At 57.4% G+C, this 17,396-nt stretch overlaps 1 protein-coding gene across 1 annotated transcript in view; it reads right to left on the bottom strand.

Annotated features, from left to right (window-relative positions):
- Positions 1–1,460: 1,460 nt before the first annotated feature.
- The window catches only part of NTSR1 (neurotensin receptor 1), a 40,265-nt gene continuing 24,329 nt past the window's right edge, over positions 1,461–17,396 (bottom strand). The window contains exons 2-4 of the mRNA XM_035025536.1: positions 7,746–7,947; positions 3,109–3,199; positions 1,461–1,710 (exon numbers count right to left, since the gene is read on the bottom strand). Of these exons, the coding sequence (XP_034881427.1) occupies positions 1,461–1,710; positions 3,109–3,199; positions 7,746–7,947 (543 nt within the window). The remainder of the gene's footprint in view (positions 1,711–3,108; positions 3,200–7,745; positions 7,948–17,396) is intronic.

The raw sequence follows: 17,396 nt of genomic DNA, 5'->3' as shown, positions 1-17,396 counted from the left end.
GAGTCCAGGCCCTTGTCCGATGCCCACTGCCTGGGCACCGGACAAGGCCGAACTGATGACCACTCGCTGCCTGCCTGGCAGGGCCCAGGGGTCCCACTCACCCGCCCAGAGCAGGTGCCTGTGTGTGAGATCTGGGCGGGCCTTATCCCCTGTGCGGGTGGCCCCCAGGTCATGGGAGGGCTGCCTGGCCACGGACCGGCGGTGGGCCGACTGCCCGGGAAAGGTCCTGTGGCTTGGAGAAGGACCCTGTGGGGTTCACGTAGGGGCCCAGATCCAAAGCCGCCGTGGAGACGGGACTCTCCAGCTTGTCATTTTTATGGGTGGGGGATCGAGTCCTGGTGCCCTGGGATGCGGACCAGGCCTCCTGCGTCCTGAGTCAGTGCAGCTCACAGCTGTGGGCCTGACAGTCTCCCTCAGGACGGTGAGAACCTACTTTAAACAAAGCCTGTATTTCATTTTCCGGGCCCGTCTGCCGCTCCTCGTCAGCTTACCCAGGGCAGTTCATCTGGGATCTGCTTCCCCTGGCTCAGGGGACCTTCTAGGGCCAAGACCAGGACAGGCCATCCTGTCTAGAGACCAGCTCTTACAGATCAAGGAGGTGCCTGCCTTTCCGGGTGCCCGGGGCTCAGCCGTGATCCACGACGCTGGGCCTCGGCCTGGCTGCCCGCGGGCTGAGAGCGCCCAGGCTCCTCCTCCTCACCTGTGGCTGAGTCCCTGCAAATGGCACCTCTCTGCGACCCGGCCATCACCTCTGCCCTTCAGGGAGCCCCCCTTCCCCTCAGGGAGCTCACCCGCGCAGCGGGAGCAAAAATGCCCATGGGGACGTCCCCGGCCTGGCTTGGGCCGCTGGGCGGGTGTGAGGACGCAGAACTCTGCTGGCCTGGCCTCTGCCAAGCACGAGGACTTCCCGGCCAAGCCCCCGGTGGCCGGCGTCCCTGCAGAGCCTGGCCGTCTTGGCGAGGAGGAGAGAGAGGCCTGGGTCTGGCCGGTGCCTGACCCAGCCGACCCCTGGGCTGTCCTTCGGGACACATCAAAGCTTCCCGGGAGCCTGGATGCCCGCGACGGCCCCGCCAGCCGGACTCCTCCCAGCGCCCCCGCCTCTCGGGGCCGCTGCCTCCCCTTGCCCGCCCAGCCAGGCCTGTGCCTTTCATTTCTGTCCTCTCTGAACACCCAGTGGTGTGGGAACAAAGAAGTCTGCCTTTCACCCACCACTAATTTCTCCTCATTAAAGGCCCTTTCTGGATCCCGGAGAGGAGCAATCTCTCCCCGGCTTTCAAAGAGGCCCCGAGGGAGGGGTGGGGCGGGCTGAGGGAGACGCTGAAAGGAATGAGGGCCCCTGGGGGTGGGCGCCAGGTCCGAGGCCTCTGCGGAGCCCCGTTCCTGCCCCCCGGGGCCGGGGGGGCCACGGTGGGGGGGTGGAGGCCAAGCGGCCGCCCCCTCCTCGGGCCCCCCGCCCCGCTCTAATACAGCGTTTCCCGAGTGACGTTGCTGGAGAAGGTGTGGCTGCTGGACACGCTGTTGGTCTTCCTGGAGAAGGCTGGCCTCTCCCTCCTGCGCCCCCACAAGGGACAGAGGCAGGCCAGGGTGGACAGAAAGGCCTGGCGGAAGTTGGCGGAGACCAGGTTGTAGAGGACAGGGTTGATGGCGGAGCTGACGTAGAAGAGCGCGTTGGTCAGCATGTAGAAGTAATGGTAGAAGTCGTAGAGGAACCTGGGGGGGCGGTGAGGGAGAGGCGCTCAGACCGGCACGGACCCCGCGGCCGCCACGCCGTGGGCTTGGGACAAAAATCGTAAGAACTACTTGTAAACTTTATGACATGGGGATGTTTCATAAATTCCAGGTTCTGGCTTCTCTGGAGAAGTTGGAAGTTCTGCCTGCACTCTCTTTGGCACCAGTCTGCGGAGCTGGGTTGTGGCTGCCCTGCCGGGCCCGTCTCCACCTCTCCCTGCAGGACCCCCGGCCTGCCCTGTGCAGAGTCCCGGCATGCCAGGGCTGCAGGGAGCAGCTGGTCCCCGGCCTCCACTGAACAGCCAGGGCAGGAACCCCTTCCTTGCCTCCTGGGCAGCTGCGTACCTCACCCTCAGCTTGCTTGCCTCCACTCCCAGGGATCTCACTCCCTCACCAGGCAGCTCACTTTACCAGCAGGCAGCCCTGAGTTTCAGAAGCCCTTCCCTTGGGGCTGTGCTCTGCTACGTGCACCTTCTCCTCTGTGCTAGATCCGCCCTCCCCAGTGGTTCCTCGGCACGGAGAAGAACCTGGCAGCCCAGGCTCTGGCTGTGCAGAAAAAAGTTCCCATGGTGGGCCCAGGGCTGCTCTCCCAGAAGGGCCTCCTGGCCAGGCTGGCCTCGCCACTATCTGGGAGCTTGGATTTCAGGGATTCACCGTCCCCTGAGAGGAGGGGCTCCCTGGGCCTAAACTGTTTGTGGAAACAACGTGGTTGACGCCGAGCAGCTCCTTCCCCCGGGAGTCTGGAATTCGGGCGCTCGCCAGCCAGGGGTGCTTACGTGACTGGCCCCCAGCAGAAGCCCTGGGCGCTGGGCCTCTGGCGAGCTTCCCGGGAGACACCATTTCTCATGTGGCCTCAGCTCGTTCTGGGGCAATTAGCCTGGGGAGGGGTTCTGGAAGCCGGGCCTGGTCTCCCAGACTCCTCCGCAGGCTTTTCCTTTTACTGATTTTGCTGTGTGTCCTTGGGCTGCGATAGGGCACAGCGTGGGTGTGGCTCTCCCTGAGTCCGGGGAGTGTGCCTAGTGACTCCCCCAGCCTGGGGGTGGTCTAGGATGCCCACACAGCTGCCATCACCGCCCCCCAAATCCAGCAGAGCCAGCCCTTCCTTGTCACTCTCCAGATGTCTCCAAACTTGTCTCGTTCCCACTCTCTTAGGGGCTGCTTTCCTTTTCCTCTGTAACCTGCCCTGTGGCGTCTGTCCCTCCGTGGCCTTCTTCCTTCCCTAGCCCATTCACGGACACACCACGAACCCATGGGGACCCCTGACCTGTACCCTTGCCCTGAGCTGCTCTGGTCAGTGCCCCCACCTCCCATGCCAACCTGTTTTGGGGAGCTTCTCCCAACCTGAGCCTCCCCCCTCTGTCCCAGGCTCCTGGTACTCACGGGGTCCACTGCTTATCGGAAATGTAGCAGAACATGAGGCGCCGCACGTGGTAGGGCAGCCAGCAGACCACAAAGGCGATGACCACAGCCCCTGAGACACAGAGAGACATGGGTCCTGTTCTGTGCACAGAGACTTAACACTGTTAAAATGTCAGTGCTACTACTGGGTATTTACCCCAAAGATACAAAAGTAGGGATCTGAAGGGGTACGTGCACCCCGATGTTTATAGCAGCAATGTCCACAATAGCCAAACTGTGGAAAGAGCCAAGATGTCCATCGACAGATGAATGGATAAAGAAGAGGTGGTATATATATACAATGGAATATTATGCAGCCATCAAAAGGAATGAGATCTTGCCATTTGCAACGACGTGGATGGAACTGGAGGGTATTATGTTGAGTGAAATAAGTCAAACAGAGAAAGACATGTATCATATGATCTCACTGATATGAGGAATTCTTAATTGCAGGAAACAAACTGAGGGTTGCTGGAGTGGGGGGTGGGGTGGGAGGGATGGGGTGACTGGGTGATAGACACTGGGGAGGGTATGTGCTCTGGTAAGCGCTGTGGATTGTGCAAGACTGTTGAATCTCAGATCTGTACCTCTGAAAAAAATAATGCAATATATGTTAAGGGAAAAAAAAGAAGAAGAAGGTAGCAGGAGTGGAAGAATGAAGGGGAAATCGGAGGGGGAGACGAACCATGAGAGACGATGGACTCTGAGAAACAAACTGAGGGTTCTAGAGGGGAGGGGGATGGGAGGATGGGTTAGCCCGGTGGTGGGTATTAAAGAGGGCACGTTCTGCATGGAGCACTGGGTGTTATGCACAAACAATGAATCATGGAACACTTCATCTAAAACTAATGATGTAATGTATGGGGATTAACATAACAATAAAAAAAAATGTCAGTGACCGGGGCGCCTGGGTGGCTCAGCCGTTAAGCATCTACCTTCAGCTCAGGTCGTGATCCCAGGGTCCTGGGATCGAGCCCCGCATCGGGCTCCCTGCTCCGCAGGAAGCCTGCTTCTCCCTCTCCCACTCCCCCTGCTTGTGTTCCCTCTCTCACTGTCTCTCTCTCTGTCAAATAAATAAATAAAATCTTAAAAAAAAAAAGTCCGTGCTACCCACAATTACAGACTCCATGCAACCTCTCTCAAAATGCTGATGACCTTTTTTGCTGAAATAGAAAAACCCATCTTAAGATTCATGTGGAGTCTTGAGGGGTGCCTGAAACAATCTTGAGAAGGAAGGACAAAGCTGGAGGACTCTCATGTCCTGATTTCAAAACTTAACACCAAGCTGCAGTAGTCAAAACAGTGTGCCATTGGCCTAAAGACAAACATAGAGACCATGGGACAGACAGAGAGCCCAGAAATAACCCTCACAGATATGGGCACATGATTTCCTAGAAGGCTGCTCAGACCATTGTACTGGAAACAATACGGGGAAAACGGGACAGCCACGTGCAGAAGAAGGAAGCTGGACCCCTACCTCACACCTTACACAGAATTAGCTCAAAATGGATCAAAGATCTAAATGGAGGAGTTAAGAGTACAAAATTCTTAGAGGAAAATGACGGGCACCAACTTGACAACACTGGATCTGGCAGTAACTTCTTGGATATAGGACCAAAGGCACAGACAACAAAAGGAAAAGCAGATGCTCCAGACTACATAAAAATTAACAAACTATGCATCAAAGGACACAGTCAACAGAGCGAATGGGTAACACGCAGAACAGGAGAAAGTATTTGCATCACACATTTGATCAGGGATTAATATCCAGGACACACAGAAAATGAAAATTCAATAGCAAAAATCAAACAACCCAATTACACACTTAAAAATGGGCAAAGAACTTAAACAGACATTTCTCCAAAGAAGATCACAAATGGTTAATCAGCACATGAAAAAGGGCTCAACATCACTCATCATGTGATAAATGCAAACCAAATCCACACTAGGATACCATCTCACACCCAGGATGACTATTATAAAAAATAACAAACAAACCCCAAACCCTGAGAAAATGGTGATTTTTGGTGCGGATGTGGAGAAATGAGAACCTTCCTGCATGGTTGGTGGGAATGCAAAATTGTATATCCACTTTGGGAAACAGTATGGAAATTCTTCAAAAAATTAAAAGTAGAATTACCATATGATCTAGCAATTCTACTCCTGAGTATAGTCCCCAAAGCATTGAAAGCAGGGACTCAACCAGATGTTTGTACGCCCATAGCACTGTTCCACGATGGCCAAACGGCAGAAGCAACCTGGGTGTCCACCCACACCGGACGGATAAATACAGTCTATCCAGACTCTGGAGTATACTCAGCCTTAAGAAGAAAGGACATTCTGACACCTGCCGCGATGTGGATGAAACTTAAGGACATCATGCTCAGAGACATAAGCCAGGCACAAAAAGACGATCCCACTTGCCTGAGGCCCCTAGAATAGCCCATAGAGACAGCGAGGAAGGGGTGGTTGTCAGGCGCTGGGGAAGAGTGGCTCGGGAGTTAGTGTTTCATGGGGACAGAGTTTCAGTTGTGTAAGATGAAAAGGTTCTGGAGACTGATGGTATGAATGTGCGTAATACCACTGAATGGACACTTAAAAATGGTCAAGATCATAAATTGTATGCTAAGTGCATTTTACCACAGTGAAAAAGAAAGCAATAAAAAAGCCAACCACTTGGGAAAACCTGGGGCTGGCTGGGCAGTCCTGGTGCAGAGAGAAGCTCGTCCCTGAGATGAGGCATCCCCATCTTGGGACATGGGGCGAACCTGCAGGAGGAGCTTGGTTTTGAGGCCCTGGCCCCTTGGCAGCTGCCCTGACTCCACAGGCCCAGGAGACCCAGCCTGTGGGAGGCCCCATGATGGGAGGGCTTCCTGCTGGCCGCAGTAGGAGATGGGTTGGTGGCACGGGGATGTTCCAGGAAGCCTGTCCCTGACACAGCAGAAGCAAAGGCTGTGACCCTGACCCCTGAACACAGCCTGTTGGCCACTGGCCACGAGGCTACTGTGGCCCGAGGAACGCTCTTAGCAATACTATTATAATGATTAATGCTGAAATGGCAAGACTTTGGAAATATTAGGCTAAATTAATTATTTAAATGAATTTTATCTATTTCTTTTTACTTTTAAAAATGTGGTTACTAGGGGCACCTGGGTGGCTCAGTCATTAGGCGTCTGCCTTCGGCTCAGGTCATGATCCCAGGGTCCTGGGATCGAGCCCCGCATCGGGCTCCCTGCTCGGCGGGAGGCCTGCTTCTCCCTCCCGCACTCCCCCTGCTTGTGTTCCCTCTCTCGCTGTCTCTCTCTGTCAAATAAATAAATAAAATCTTAAAAACGAAAACAAAAACGTGGCTACTAGACCGTTTAACATTATGTGGGGCACTCGTGTCATATTCTTATTGGGTAGTGCTGCTCTGGACCTCTTTCTTCCAAGAAACAGTGGCTGCTGAGGGACAGGCAGCCTGGGGCAGAGGCCCAGAGGCCTGCCTGCTGGGGTGAGGGTGACAGCAACTGGGAGGGCTGCTGGGAGGCACAAGGGAGGTGGTCGCGGTTGGGGAGGGGGTTGGGTCAGGCGGGACTGCCTTCAGCAGCAGGGGGCAGGGTGTTTTGAGAAAGAGCATCCTCTGGATGGCTCCTCAAGGATGCCATCTCTGGGCACAGGCCAGGCCCAGGAACCCACACATGGAGCACCACAACCCACATGAGCACAAGCTCCACCCTGCGCCCTCCTGCAGTGGGGGCTGGCTTGGGATCTTTGTAAGGGTTGGTCTTCAGGATTCCCTATTAGGATGTGGGTCACAGTGCAGAGGGGCTGCACTTCAGGGCTCTCCAGGTCCCTGACTGCCTGGCACACATGGTAGCCCCCATCTCTGCTGCTCCATGTCTGTGTGAGGAAGCTGCCTGACCCAGAGTCCATGCTCAGGAGACTTGTTGAATCAGTGAATGGATGAGTCGTAGGATGGATGGATGGATGGATGGATGGAAAGAAGGATGGATGAGTGGATAGATGGGTGGATGGGTGGACGGATGGATGGGATGGATGGATGGGTGAATGGATGGATGGGTGGATGGGTAGATAGATGGGTGGATGGGTGGATGGGTGAGTGGATGGGTGGATGGATGAGTGGATGGGTGGATGGGTGGATGGATGGATGGAAGGATGGATGGATTGTGGATAGATGGATGGAAGAATGGATAGATGGATGGAAGAATAGATAGGTAGATGGATGAGTGGATGGATGGAAGGATGGATGGGTGGATGAGTCAATGGGTGGATGGGATGGATGGATGGATGGGTGGGTGGGTGGATGGGTGGATGGGATGGATGGATGGGTGAGTGGGTGGATGGGTGGGTGGATGAGTGGATGGGTCAATGGGTGGATGGATGGATGGATGAGTGGATGGCTGATGGATGGATGGAAGGATGGTTGGGTGGGTGAATAGGTAGATGAGTGGGTGGAGTAAAGAACACTGATCCCTGGGTGGAGCCAGACTTCTGAGTCTCTGCTGGGACTACTCCATTTCCTGGGTCTTAAACTTTGCCCTGTTTGGTGGTGTGAGGCTTGCCGCTATGCTGGCCTCTGGCTGCTACCCACCCCGGAGGGCCCAGAGGTTACGTACGTAAGACCCGGACGCCATGCCGCAGGGCTTGGACCCTGCCAGGCTCGATGGACATGCTGAATGAGCTGTGCTGGTCCCCAACCGTGCACACCTGGCCCTGCTCAGCTGCCTGGCGGACCATGACGGTCAGCTTGTTGGCGATGATGGTGTTCAGGATGGAGATGACCACCATGGGGAACAAAAAGGACATGAAGGTATTAATCTGCAGAGAGACAGAGAAGGACAGCTGTCAGGCTGGTGTGTAGGGGACATCACCCTGCTGCCTGCCCCACCAAGCCGGGACATGGAGTATGGAAGGTGCTTGGTCTTTTGGGGCAGACTGGCAGATGCACACTCCATTTTCTGCCTGTTTCCCACCCACCCCTGGCTCAGAAGTGGTTCACAGACTCTCTGCCACCTCAGTGAGCCCCTTTGCACAGGGTCCAGCCTACAGTGTGGACTACACTCTGGCGTGCCCCACGGACGGTGTGGACTACACTCTGGCATGTCCTAGCTGTGGTGAAGGGCTGGGGCTCTGTGTTCCCAGGTCTGGACACGATGTGTTATGGTTGCAGTCCCCGAGCCCCAGGCTCTCCTCTAGGATGGCCAAGCCCAGCATACCTCATGTATATGGACAGTTCATGTTTGGACAAACATGTAAGACCCCTCCTCCTGCCCCACCCCATTGCCTCTCAGCTCATCGAAAACAGCTTCTTACGAGCACCTCTAACTTCGACGTCATTTGCATCTGGGGAAACCGGGCCTCAGACAGGCCAAGGGGCTGGACTACACTTGACTGGGCCCTGCCAGGACCCCAGGCTGAGAACAATCCCTGCAGCCCCTCTGCAGGGGTGGCTGTGATGGGCGATGGGGAACAGGACTCCCCCGGGGGCAGTCCTAAAACTGGCATCACCGAATAAAATCTTTAAAAAAAAGGGGGCGCCTGGGTGGCTTAGTCAGTAAGCGTCTGTCTTCGGCTCAGGTCATGATCCCGGGGTCCTGGGATCAAGCCCAGCATCGGGCTCCCTGCTCTGCGGGAAGCCTGCTTCTCCCTCTCCCAGTCCCCCTTCTTGTGTTCCCTCTCTCGCTGTGTCTCTCTGTCAAATAAATAAATAAAATCTTCAAACAAAACAAAACAACAACAACAACAAAAACTGGCATCACCTCCTGGGGCAATGGACTAACAGCGTCGAGTGGCTCTTTATTCTTCCTGACGTTCCGCTGTCTGGCGCCCCTTGCTCCCTGGCAGGGGCAGCATGGCCTCAGCCATGCCAGGAGGCAGCGGGGCCTGTCCCTGCATCTGCTAAGCTGCTCCACATGCTCGTTTTGAACTTCAGGTTCACAGAGGTTTTTGTTTGTACTTGGAGAGGCTGCGTGAATGGGCTCCGGCCTGGCGGCTGCGATTTCCCTAGAAAGTTCCACGGGTCTGCACCTGGGGCTCCCTGGGCTCCAGGCGGCCCCTCCTGCCACCTCCTGACCCAGTCCACCTGCAGCCCGAGGGTCCTCAATCGTACGACAGAGATGGTCTCTGTTGGCTCAGGAAAGAGACCGACTGGGCATGCCAGGGTACTGGTTGGGTGAAGAAAGCAAGCACAGAGGCGCTAGGGTGAGGTAAGGAGACCATTCCCAGGAGGGAACACCAATAAAGGCCAACATGGGCTGCCTCGTGGGGGAGGGCTGGAGGCTGGGAGGCCCCTGTCCCCTCCTGAACTGAGGGCACAAGAATGGAATACATGGGACATGTGGTTTGCTTCTACATCCCGTGACAGGGGCCAGTGGTCCTTGCCCCCATGGTCACATGAAAATCACACGTGCTCCTCCAGGACTGGGAAGGGCTGGAGGCATAAGGGACCAGATCTCAGTGGCTATGTCCTCATTTCGGGGTGGGCGAGAGATAAGAAAAGGGTCTCTCAAGGTGACACAGTCCAGAATTTCCCATTCCTCATCTAACAAGCACCTTGACACTCCAGACGCTGCTGGGATCCAGAATTCAAAAGATCTGCCACCCAGCAGGGACACCTACCCGTGGGCATGCATCTGGAAAACAGGACAGACCAGCGCTGAGCTGCACACCGCTCTGTGGGTCAGTGCTGGCCACAGGCCTGAGCTTCTGGGGAGGAACTGCTGACATTTTTGAGCCAACGGGTGGAAGACCAGGGGAGAAGATGGGATATGTGACCTGGAGAGGCCATGCAAGTCATGTTTAGTGTCTGAAAGGCCACCACAGGGAGGAGGACTCCATGGGTCAGGTGCCTGCTTCAGGCTATAGATCTCGACCCAACACCATCCATCCCACCACTGCTAGCTCTAATAAGCAGACGTTGGCTCAATATAAAAAGGACATTTTGAGCCCCTCTAACTTCCCCTTTCTAGCTGATACAGACTTTAGCTAAGCATGAACGGAATGCTTGTCATGAGCCAGATAGCAAGCTCAGTGCTCTGCAGGTACTTCATCAAATACGCACATTGAATTAAGAAGGTAGAAGCTATTGGTATTCTCACTTTACAGAAGAAGCAACCCAGATCCAGCTATGAGCCCAGAACCAGTCTGACCCACAGCTGGAGTGCTCACCTCCCACATCACGGGGCCGTTTTATAGGCAGGGAGCAGATGAAAGGAACATGCATCCCCTGGGTAAGGGCAAGAGCCAGACTGGGGTACGAGGACCTCATCCTCATCAGTGAAGCTTTGCTGGACACATGCCCTGCCCTCAACTGCCCAGAGAGGACACTGTTTTGGGGTGACTGTGAATTTCTGAGAACGACTGTTACTCCAAAGCTCATGACTCCTTGGTGATCTCTCAGGGCTGAACCTCTGTCCATTTCTCTCTCTTTTCTTTCTTTTTTTTTTTTTTAAAGATTTTATTTATTTAACAGAGAGAGACATAGCGAGAGCAGGAACACAAGCAGAGGAAGTGGGAGCGGGAGAAGCAGGCTTCCCGCAGAGCGGGAAGCCCGATGTGGGAATCGATCCCAGGACCCTGGGATCATGACCTGAGCCGAAGGCAGACGCTTAACGACTGAGCCACCCAGGCGCCCTCTCTCTCTTTTCTTTGATCTATCTTCTGCTCCACTGTGGTCCCCATGCTCCTCTAGGGCTTGGATCTTCTGGGAGAAGTTGGACCAGAGTTACTGGGGACTCACAGGGAGGGAATGATCCAGCCTAGGAAGCTGGGGGTTCAGCACCATGGTCAGAGCCACCAAAGCCAGTGGCTGCACTGGGGACCTGGGGTGGGGTAGACCTGGGGGGGAGGCCAGGGGTGAGGGGCTGAGGTGGGTGGACCTTGGCTGGCTGGGGTGGGGGCCCTGGGGGGATCCCAAGCCAGCTAGGAGTAGGCGCCATCAGGAACACTCCACCCCATCTCTAGACCCTTCCTGTCCTGATGAGGGGCAGGTGAGCACCTGTAACCTGTGTGGGAGGCGCCCCCCCACCCCTTCCGCTGCTCCTGCAGTCTGAGAGTGAACCTGGAGAAACAAACCCCCCCCCCCCCCCCCCGGAGCCACATCCTGTCTGCTCCTGGCTGCGCTGGCACCAGCTGGGCTGCTGGGAGACCCTCAATCGGATTAGGGAAATAGCCTTCCCAATTTGCCTGTCCCTTCCTGGGGACAGGGAGGCATCCTCCAGGAGGAGCAGGACAGCCCCTCCCCGGGCAGCACACAGGAGGGGCACCGGGGGCCTGGCCTTGGCTCAGAGGTGGGGGACTCATTAGCCTCACGGCAGCTGGGGTGGGGAGCTGCCTGTCGGTCGTGCCAGCCCCTCTCGAAACCACACGGAGGCCATCATCTGTGTGGTGCAGCAAGCTGTCAGGGGTGTGGGCTGAAGGCCTGTTTGCCATGTTTTCAAATATCTGTTGGCTAAAAAGCCCATGAGGATGTTCAAATCAGTGGGACATCTGCTAAGTAGCAACACACGGGTTTTAAAAATCCTTGACAAGGACAGGCGGCAGAGTAGTGAGCCGTGAGCAGGTGTGGGGCCATCTGACCCGGCAGCACGGCCCCCGCTTTTGTGGCTGACAGAATGTGGGCAGGAAGGTGCCTTAGTGGTCACCTAACACACGGAGACCATGGTCCACGAGGGGTGTGCCCGGCTCTCGTCTCTATCTGCACCTCACACCATGACGGCGACTGTTTTCTTGCAGGATGGCTCCCAGTTTGTAAGAATTAAAATAGGAGCTGAATTTGACCAGGTTTGCTACGCCTTTTGTGTGCGTTTTTCTAATGTGTAGGGCATTAATTTGACTCTGAGGGATTACATGTGGTGCCAACTCCACACAGAGTATTCTGGACACTTTGCATGTGCCTTTGACAGAGATCGAAGCATCAAAGTTCTGCTCCACACCAGGAAAACATGGGGACCTGTACTCGATCGAGACCCCGGGTGGGGTGGGGGGGCCACGCACGGATGCCAGGGGGAGAGTTTCCAGGGAGTTCAGCAGGCCCCTCAGCTGTGCCTGGCGTGGGGTTCGGAGACACGGGGAGCTCACGTGCTGTAGGGCGGAGAGTTCGAGCCCAAGCTGGAACAGGCATCGACAGCACCTCAGCACCATGGTCAGGAGAGCCGTCCCCCCCTCCGCCCTGCTCTCCGTGCTCCCGGCACCACTGGCAGATGAACCTGCACCCCACAACCTTCAGTGTTTTCTGCCACATAATTGTGTGGGCAGTTCAGCAAATATCCTGTTCCTTCCCAATTTCGAATTACCATCCCCCAGCAGAGTTGGCCACTGTGCTCCTGTGGACATCTGGTATGTGCCCAGCGTCTCTGCTCCTTTCAATAGAATTAGTGCTCTGTCCCTGCTTTAGGTGAATCTGATTATGGCGGACCCAGAGTGGCATGGCCGGTGTGAGGGAGGAGGGCTGGGAGCGGCCACCCACACCCCCAAGCCCAACTAGGGCTGCGCGTGGTTCTTGTTTCTCCCCAAGCTGACCAGCTTCTGGGCCTGGCGGGGGCCCCCATGCTCTGGCTTCCCTCCCAGCAGCGATACTTCACGCTCCCTCAGCCAGGGGTTCTCTGGGGCCTCCACCCGGGACGGCTGTGACCTCAGAAATGGTGGTGGGGTCCCCCCCAGCCCCACTCAGCAAGTGCCTGGCTATAGGTCTTAGCTAAGTAAGCAGGAACGCCGGCGCCCAGTTACCCCAAAGCAGGCCCCCAACGACCATTCTTCCTTCCGTGCCTGAGAGAACATGGCCACGTGACCAACGGGGTCCTACTCCACTTCCCTCCTTTTAGCCACGGACTCTGAAACAGTAAATAGGCCTGGTGGACGTGCCGTCCTCCGTGCCAGAGAGGGCCGCTGTACATACTGAAGAGCAAGGCAGCCAGGATTTGGGCCGGGCCAGGCTCAGGCTGGGCCTGTTTCTTGTCTGTAAAGAAGGGGGTGGGCTGGTCCCAGGAATGGGGACGGTCCAGGCTGGGCATGGCTCGAGGACCAGGGCAAATGTGGTCTGTGGCCTCCAGCTCCCGTGGACAGAAGGGCAGCTTGCCGGAAGGACCCCGCTGCCCTGGGCCGTGGATGCCTGGCAGGGTTGGCGCTCTGAGCCCACGAGAGCCACAGGGGCTGATTGGCTCCAGGGAAGCCTCACTGTCCCGAGAGCCGAGACACGCGGCAGGAGGGTTTGCCAAGACCTTGCCAGTATCCCACTCGTGGGCCAGCAGCCTTCTTTCTCTTGCAGTGGCAGCTGAGGCTGTGTAAGGGGACCAGGCTGTGGGTGGGGCCTCCCTGTGCTCAGGTTGTCAGCTGGACACAGGCCCAGGACGGCGGCTTCCTCCCGGCTCATGAGCCACAGGCTGGAGCAGCCTGCCCCGGAGTCTCCTCTTGGAATGTCTCTGCACCCAGGGCTGTCCCTCCCTTGTGTCTACGCACACCCTCCTGGGTTCACTAGCCCACCCTCCGTCCTCTGAATGCACCTTGTCTGCCCGTCACGAGCATTTATTGAGCACCTGCTGTATGCAGGGCACTCTGTACAGACAGAGGTGGGTGTGGAGGACAGGTGAACACACAGGACTCAGCGGTGAGCATGAGGCAGTCTGGTGGGGACAGGGGCCGTTTTCTGGAGGAGGAATCTTTATGCAGGGTCCTGAGAGATGGGGGGCACGAATGGGCGGGAGAAAGGAGGGGGGCCTCAGGAGCCCACAGGGGCTGGGCGGGGTCACATCACGGAAGGCCATCGTGGAAGCAAGAGGAGGGGCTGAAGAAGGTGGGTGGAGCCCGGGGGCAAGCTCTCCCGGGCCCGGAGAGCGGCCATGGCGGCCTGTGTTAGGGTGGTGTCCACGGGGATGGACGCAGTGGACGGCTGGGAGAAACCGGGGGGCTGCGGCAGGACCCAGGGATGGGTGGCTGTGGGGGTATGGCAGGGAAGAGGCAGTCAGCGTGAGGCCAAGAGGGGACCCCGGGGAGACTCAGCCTCTCAGGCCATACAGGAGGCTGGCTGCACTGCGGCGGCTGGTCTCCTCCTGCTTTAACAACCCCCATGCGGGCGTCTTCACTCTAAGGCCCTCCCAGGTTAGAGGTCCTCCCTCATGGCCTCCTCCAACCCAAGGTGAGTCTCTTTCTGTGCGAATACCTCAGCAGAGAGGCTTTCCCTGGCATCGGACAAGCCGGTCTTCCCGGAGGCCTTGCCCCTGGAGCCGTCTGCAGGCTGTCAGCGTCCGTCCGCCGCAGTGACTCCCATACGAGGCGTTCATGAAATAGGATTTGTTCTGCCCAAGCAGGAGTCAGAGAAAACCGCAGCTGCCCTCCCAGCCGAGCCTGGACAAGCGGGAGGATGTGGGCAGAGGTGGGCAGAGGGCGCGAACTCACTGCCTCCCTTTGCCACTGCGACGTGCGCTGGGCACCCCGACAGGCTGTGGCCGCAGGGGATCCTGTCCTGCTCCCGCCGTTGCTGACACACCTCCTGCTATGGACGCAGGTGCCAACCGCGGCCTCCGGGAGGTCCGTTCCAGGTGTGTGGCGGTCTGGGGGCCTTTACCCAGGCTCCTTCGGGGCGATCTGCTGCTGCCCTGTCGATCTCGGCCCCTAGCGATCCCGGTGAGATGAATTTTCTCTGGCGGCTTCGGCCTCGGCCTCCCGGGGCACCGGCTTCCCGTGCCGGCCATGCCGGGGGGCAGAGCGCACTTGCAGGTGCTGATGTGGTCACTGTGAGGCGGTCGGTGCCGGAGGTCTCAGCTTCCTGCGGCCAGTCTGTGGCTCTCCCAGCGAATTCAGCCATAGGGAGACAAAGTCTCACCGACACAGAAGCTACAGGGGAAAACCCACAGCTCTGCGGGGACTCAGTGGGGACAGAGCGTTCCTACAACTGGAAAAACGACTTCGAGGCCGCCCTCTGGGCTGCGAGACATCTGATCAACGTGACTGTTTCTGCACAAGCCCCAGGGTCCGGCCCTCTGTGCCTGCTCTGTCCCCAGACCGGCTGCCACTGGCCCCCACACGCCCCGAGGTGGCACGCTTGCCCACCCGCATCTTTGCCATCCTCGGGAACTCCTGGGGTCCTGAGAGCCGGCCTTCTTAATTGTCACAGGCAGCCCTGGCCTTGTGGTGTCCTCTTGGGGCCAAGCGCTCCTCTAGACATCCCAGGCCATGACGCAACTGTCATGGGTCCCTCCACTAACAAGACTGTGCCATGAGCTTGTGAGCCGGTGGCCCAGGGAGGAGGGTCCTCCGAGACCGCTGACGGCTTCCCGCACCCTGGACACACACCTTTTGCAATGTGGCCGGCCCCTCCTCCCACGAAGACACAGAGTCCATGGCCCACGCCCTTGCTGGCCTGGCTCTGACCTGAGCCAGGCCTCACGTCTCCCGCTCTCACTCCCCCAGAATGCGGCTACCACAACGTGAGGAAACCCTGATTTGTCTCCCGGACAGCGAGGCCTAGGCCAGAGCCAGCCCAACCCGCAGACAGGTGAGTGAGGCCGTCTCGGACTCATCCGGGCCCGTGGATGAGTCATCACCAGAGGACAGCAGCCACGGAAGTGAGCCCAGCTCAGACCAGCCGAAGGGGCACCGCAACGTCACTGTTGGAGCCAACAAGCTCGGGCTGCTTCGTTACACAGCAGGGACTAGCTGGGGCACTGCCCCACCCCCACATTTGCTCTTCGGAGAGAAACACCCCTGGTGTAAGTAAAACACACCCCCTCCCCAGGGGCTGACAAGGGGCCCGAGGAGGCAGGAGGAAGCAGGGGATCGCAGCTGACTGCGCTGTCCTACCCCAGAATCTGGGGGCTGGTTTTGTGAAGATGACTCATGGCACTTGCGCTGTGTCACCTCCCCCCCCCCCGGTGGTGCCACACAGCCGGGGGAGGGGCACGAAGGAGGACAGGGGACGGTTTTCCTTCGTTTTTATTTCCTGTGAAGAGAGGCTCATCCATGGCTCTGACTTCCTGAAGAAGCAGCAACATGTCATTAAACCTTGAAAGAGGAGAGCCAGCTCTCTGCTGGTGGGTCAAACTCAAGTGCGCAATCCAACACATGTGAGCCCCGGGCAGCCGAGCCCAGGGCAGGGGGACGGGTGGGCCTGGGGTTTGCTGATGTCTAAGGGGGATCTTCCCTCAGTCCCTACAATCAGCAAATGTTGGTTCATGCACATGGCTTTTGTCATGTGCGTTTGTGTGTCCGTGTGTACATGGGTATCTGAGTGTTTCTGTGTGTGTACACGTGTGTATGCATGCACGTGCTGGGACTGTGTATGTGTGCGTGTCTCTGGGTGTGTGTGTGTGTGTGTGTGTGCTTAGCTCCCATACGTGTTCCTGTTTTGCTTCGGCTCATGCAGAACCAGGGAAATGCGTCACGATGGTGAGGGGCCTGGGGGCCTCGGCCTCCCGCCTTCATCCTGTTGCCCTCCAGATTCTGAGCAGAGACCCTGCCTCCTGAACCAGGCTACCGCCGAAGGGACGTGTTTCAGAACACACTTTCCCCGCAGTGAACACGTGAGCTTTTGTAATCATGCTGGTTTCTGTTGAGGGACGAACACCTGCAGATCGGGGGGATAAGGGCCAGGCTCTGAAAACCAGGCTCTGTGGTCAGGAGAGCGGTTGAACACGGGTCCAAATCTGGGTGCAGACCAGACCCCTGTCAAGAAAACTGAACCCAAAACAGGAATTGGTTGGAGCCCCAGTTCTTGGGCAAACCCTCCCCCCATTCGCAATCCCAGCTGGGGCCGCCTGGCTCCACTCACAGCCTCACAGGCCCCCGCCCGGCGTTCTGTCCCCTGTCCATCCCGTGCATTTCCTCTTTCACCCTCTGACGCCAGCCTTAGGGGTGTACTTGCCTCACGTGACCCGGAGGGGAGCAAACCTGCCACAGACTGAAGCGTGTGTCCCCCAGATTCATATGCTGGAATCTAGCTCCCAAGGACATGGTGTAAGGAGGTGGGGCCTTCGGGGGTGATTAGGTCACGAGGGTGAAGCCCCCATGATGGGATGGGTGTCCAGGGAGCTCTTGTGCCCCTTCCACCGTGTGAAGACACGGCGAGAAGCCGTCATCACGATCAGGAAGTTGGGCTCTCGCCAGCCACCGGGTCCACTGGTGACCTCGCCTTGGACCTCAGCCTCCAGAGCTGTGGAGGCTCCAACGTGTGTCTGTTGTCGAGAAGCCCCCAGTCTCTGTTGGAACAGCTAGAGCGGATGGATGGATGGAGTGGCTAGAGCGGACGGACGGAGCAGATGGGCAGAGTGGCTAGA

The sequence above is a fragment of the Mirounga leonina genome, unplaced genomic scaffold, assembly GCF_011800145.1.
Source record: "Mirounga leonina isolate KUSES-001 unplaced genomic scaffold, KU_Mleo_1.0 Mir_195, whole genome shotgun sequence".
Classification (NCBI taxonomy): Eukaryota; Metazoa; Chordata; class Mammalia; order Carnivora; family Phocidae; genus Mirounga; species Mirounga leonina.
The sequence above is the reverse complement of the archived record's forward strand: the minus strand, read 5'-3'. Positions and strand labels throughout refer to the sequence as shown.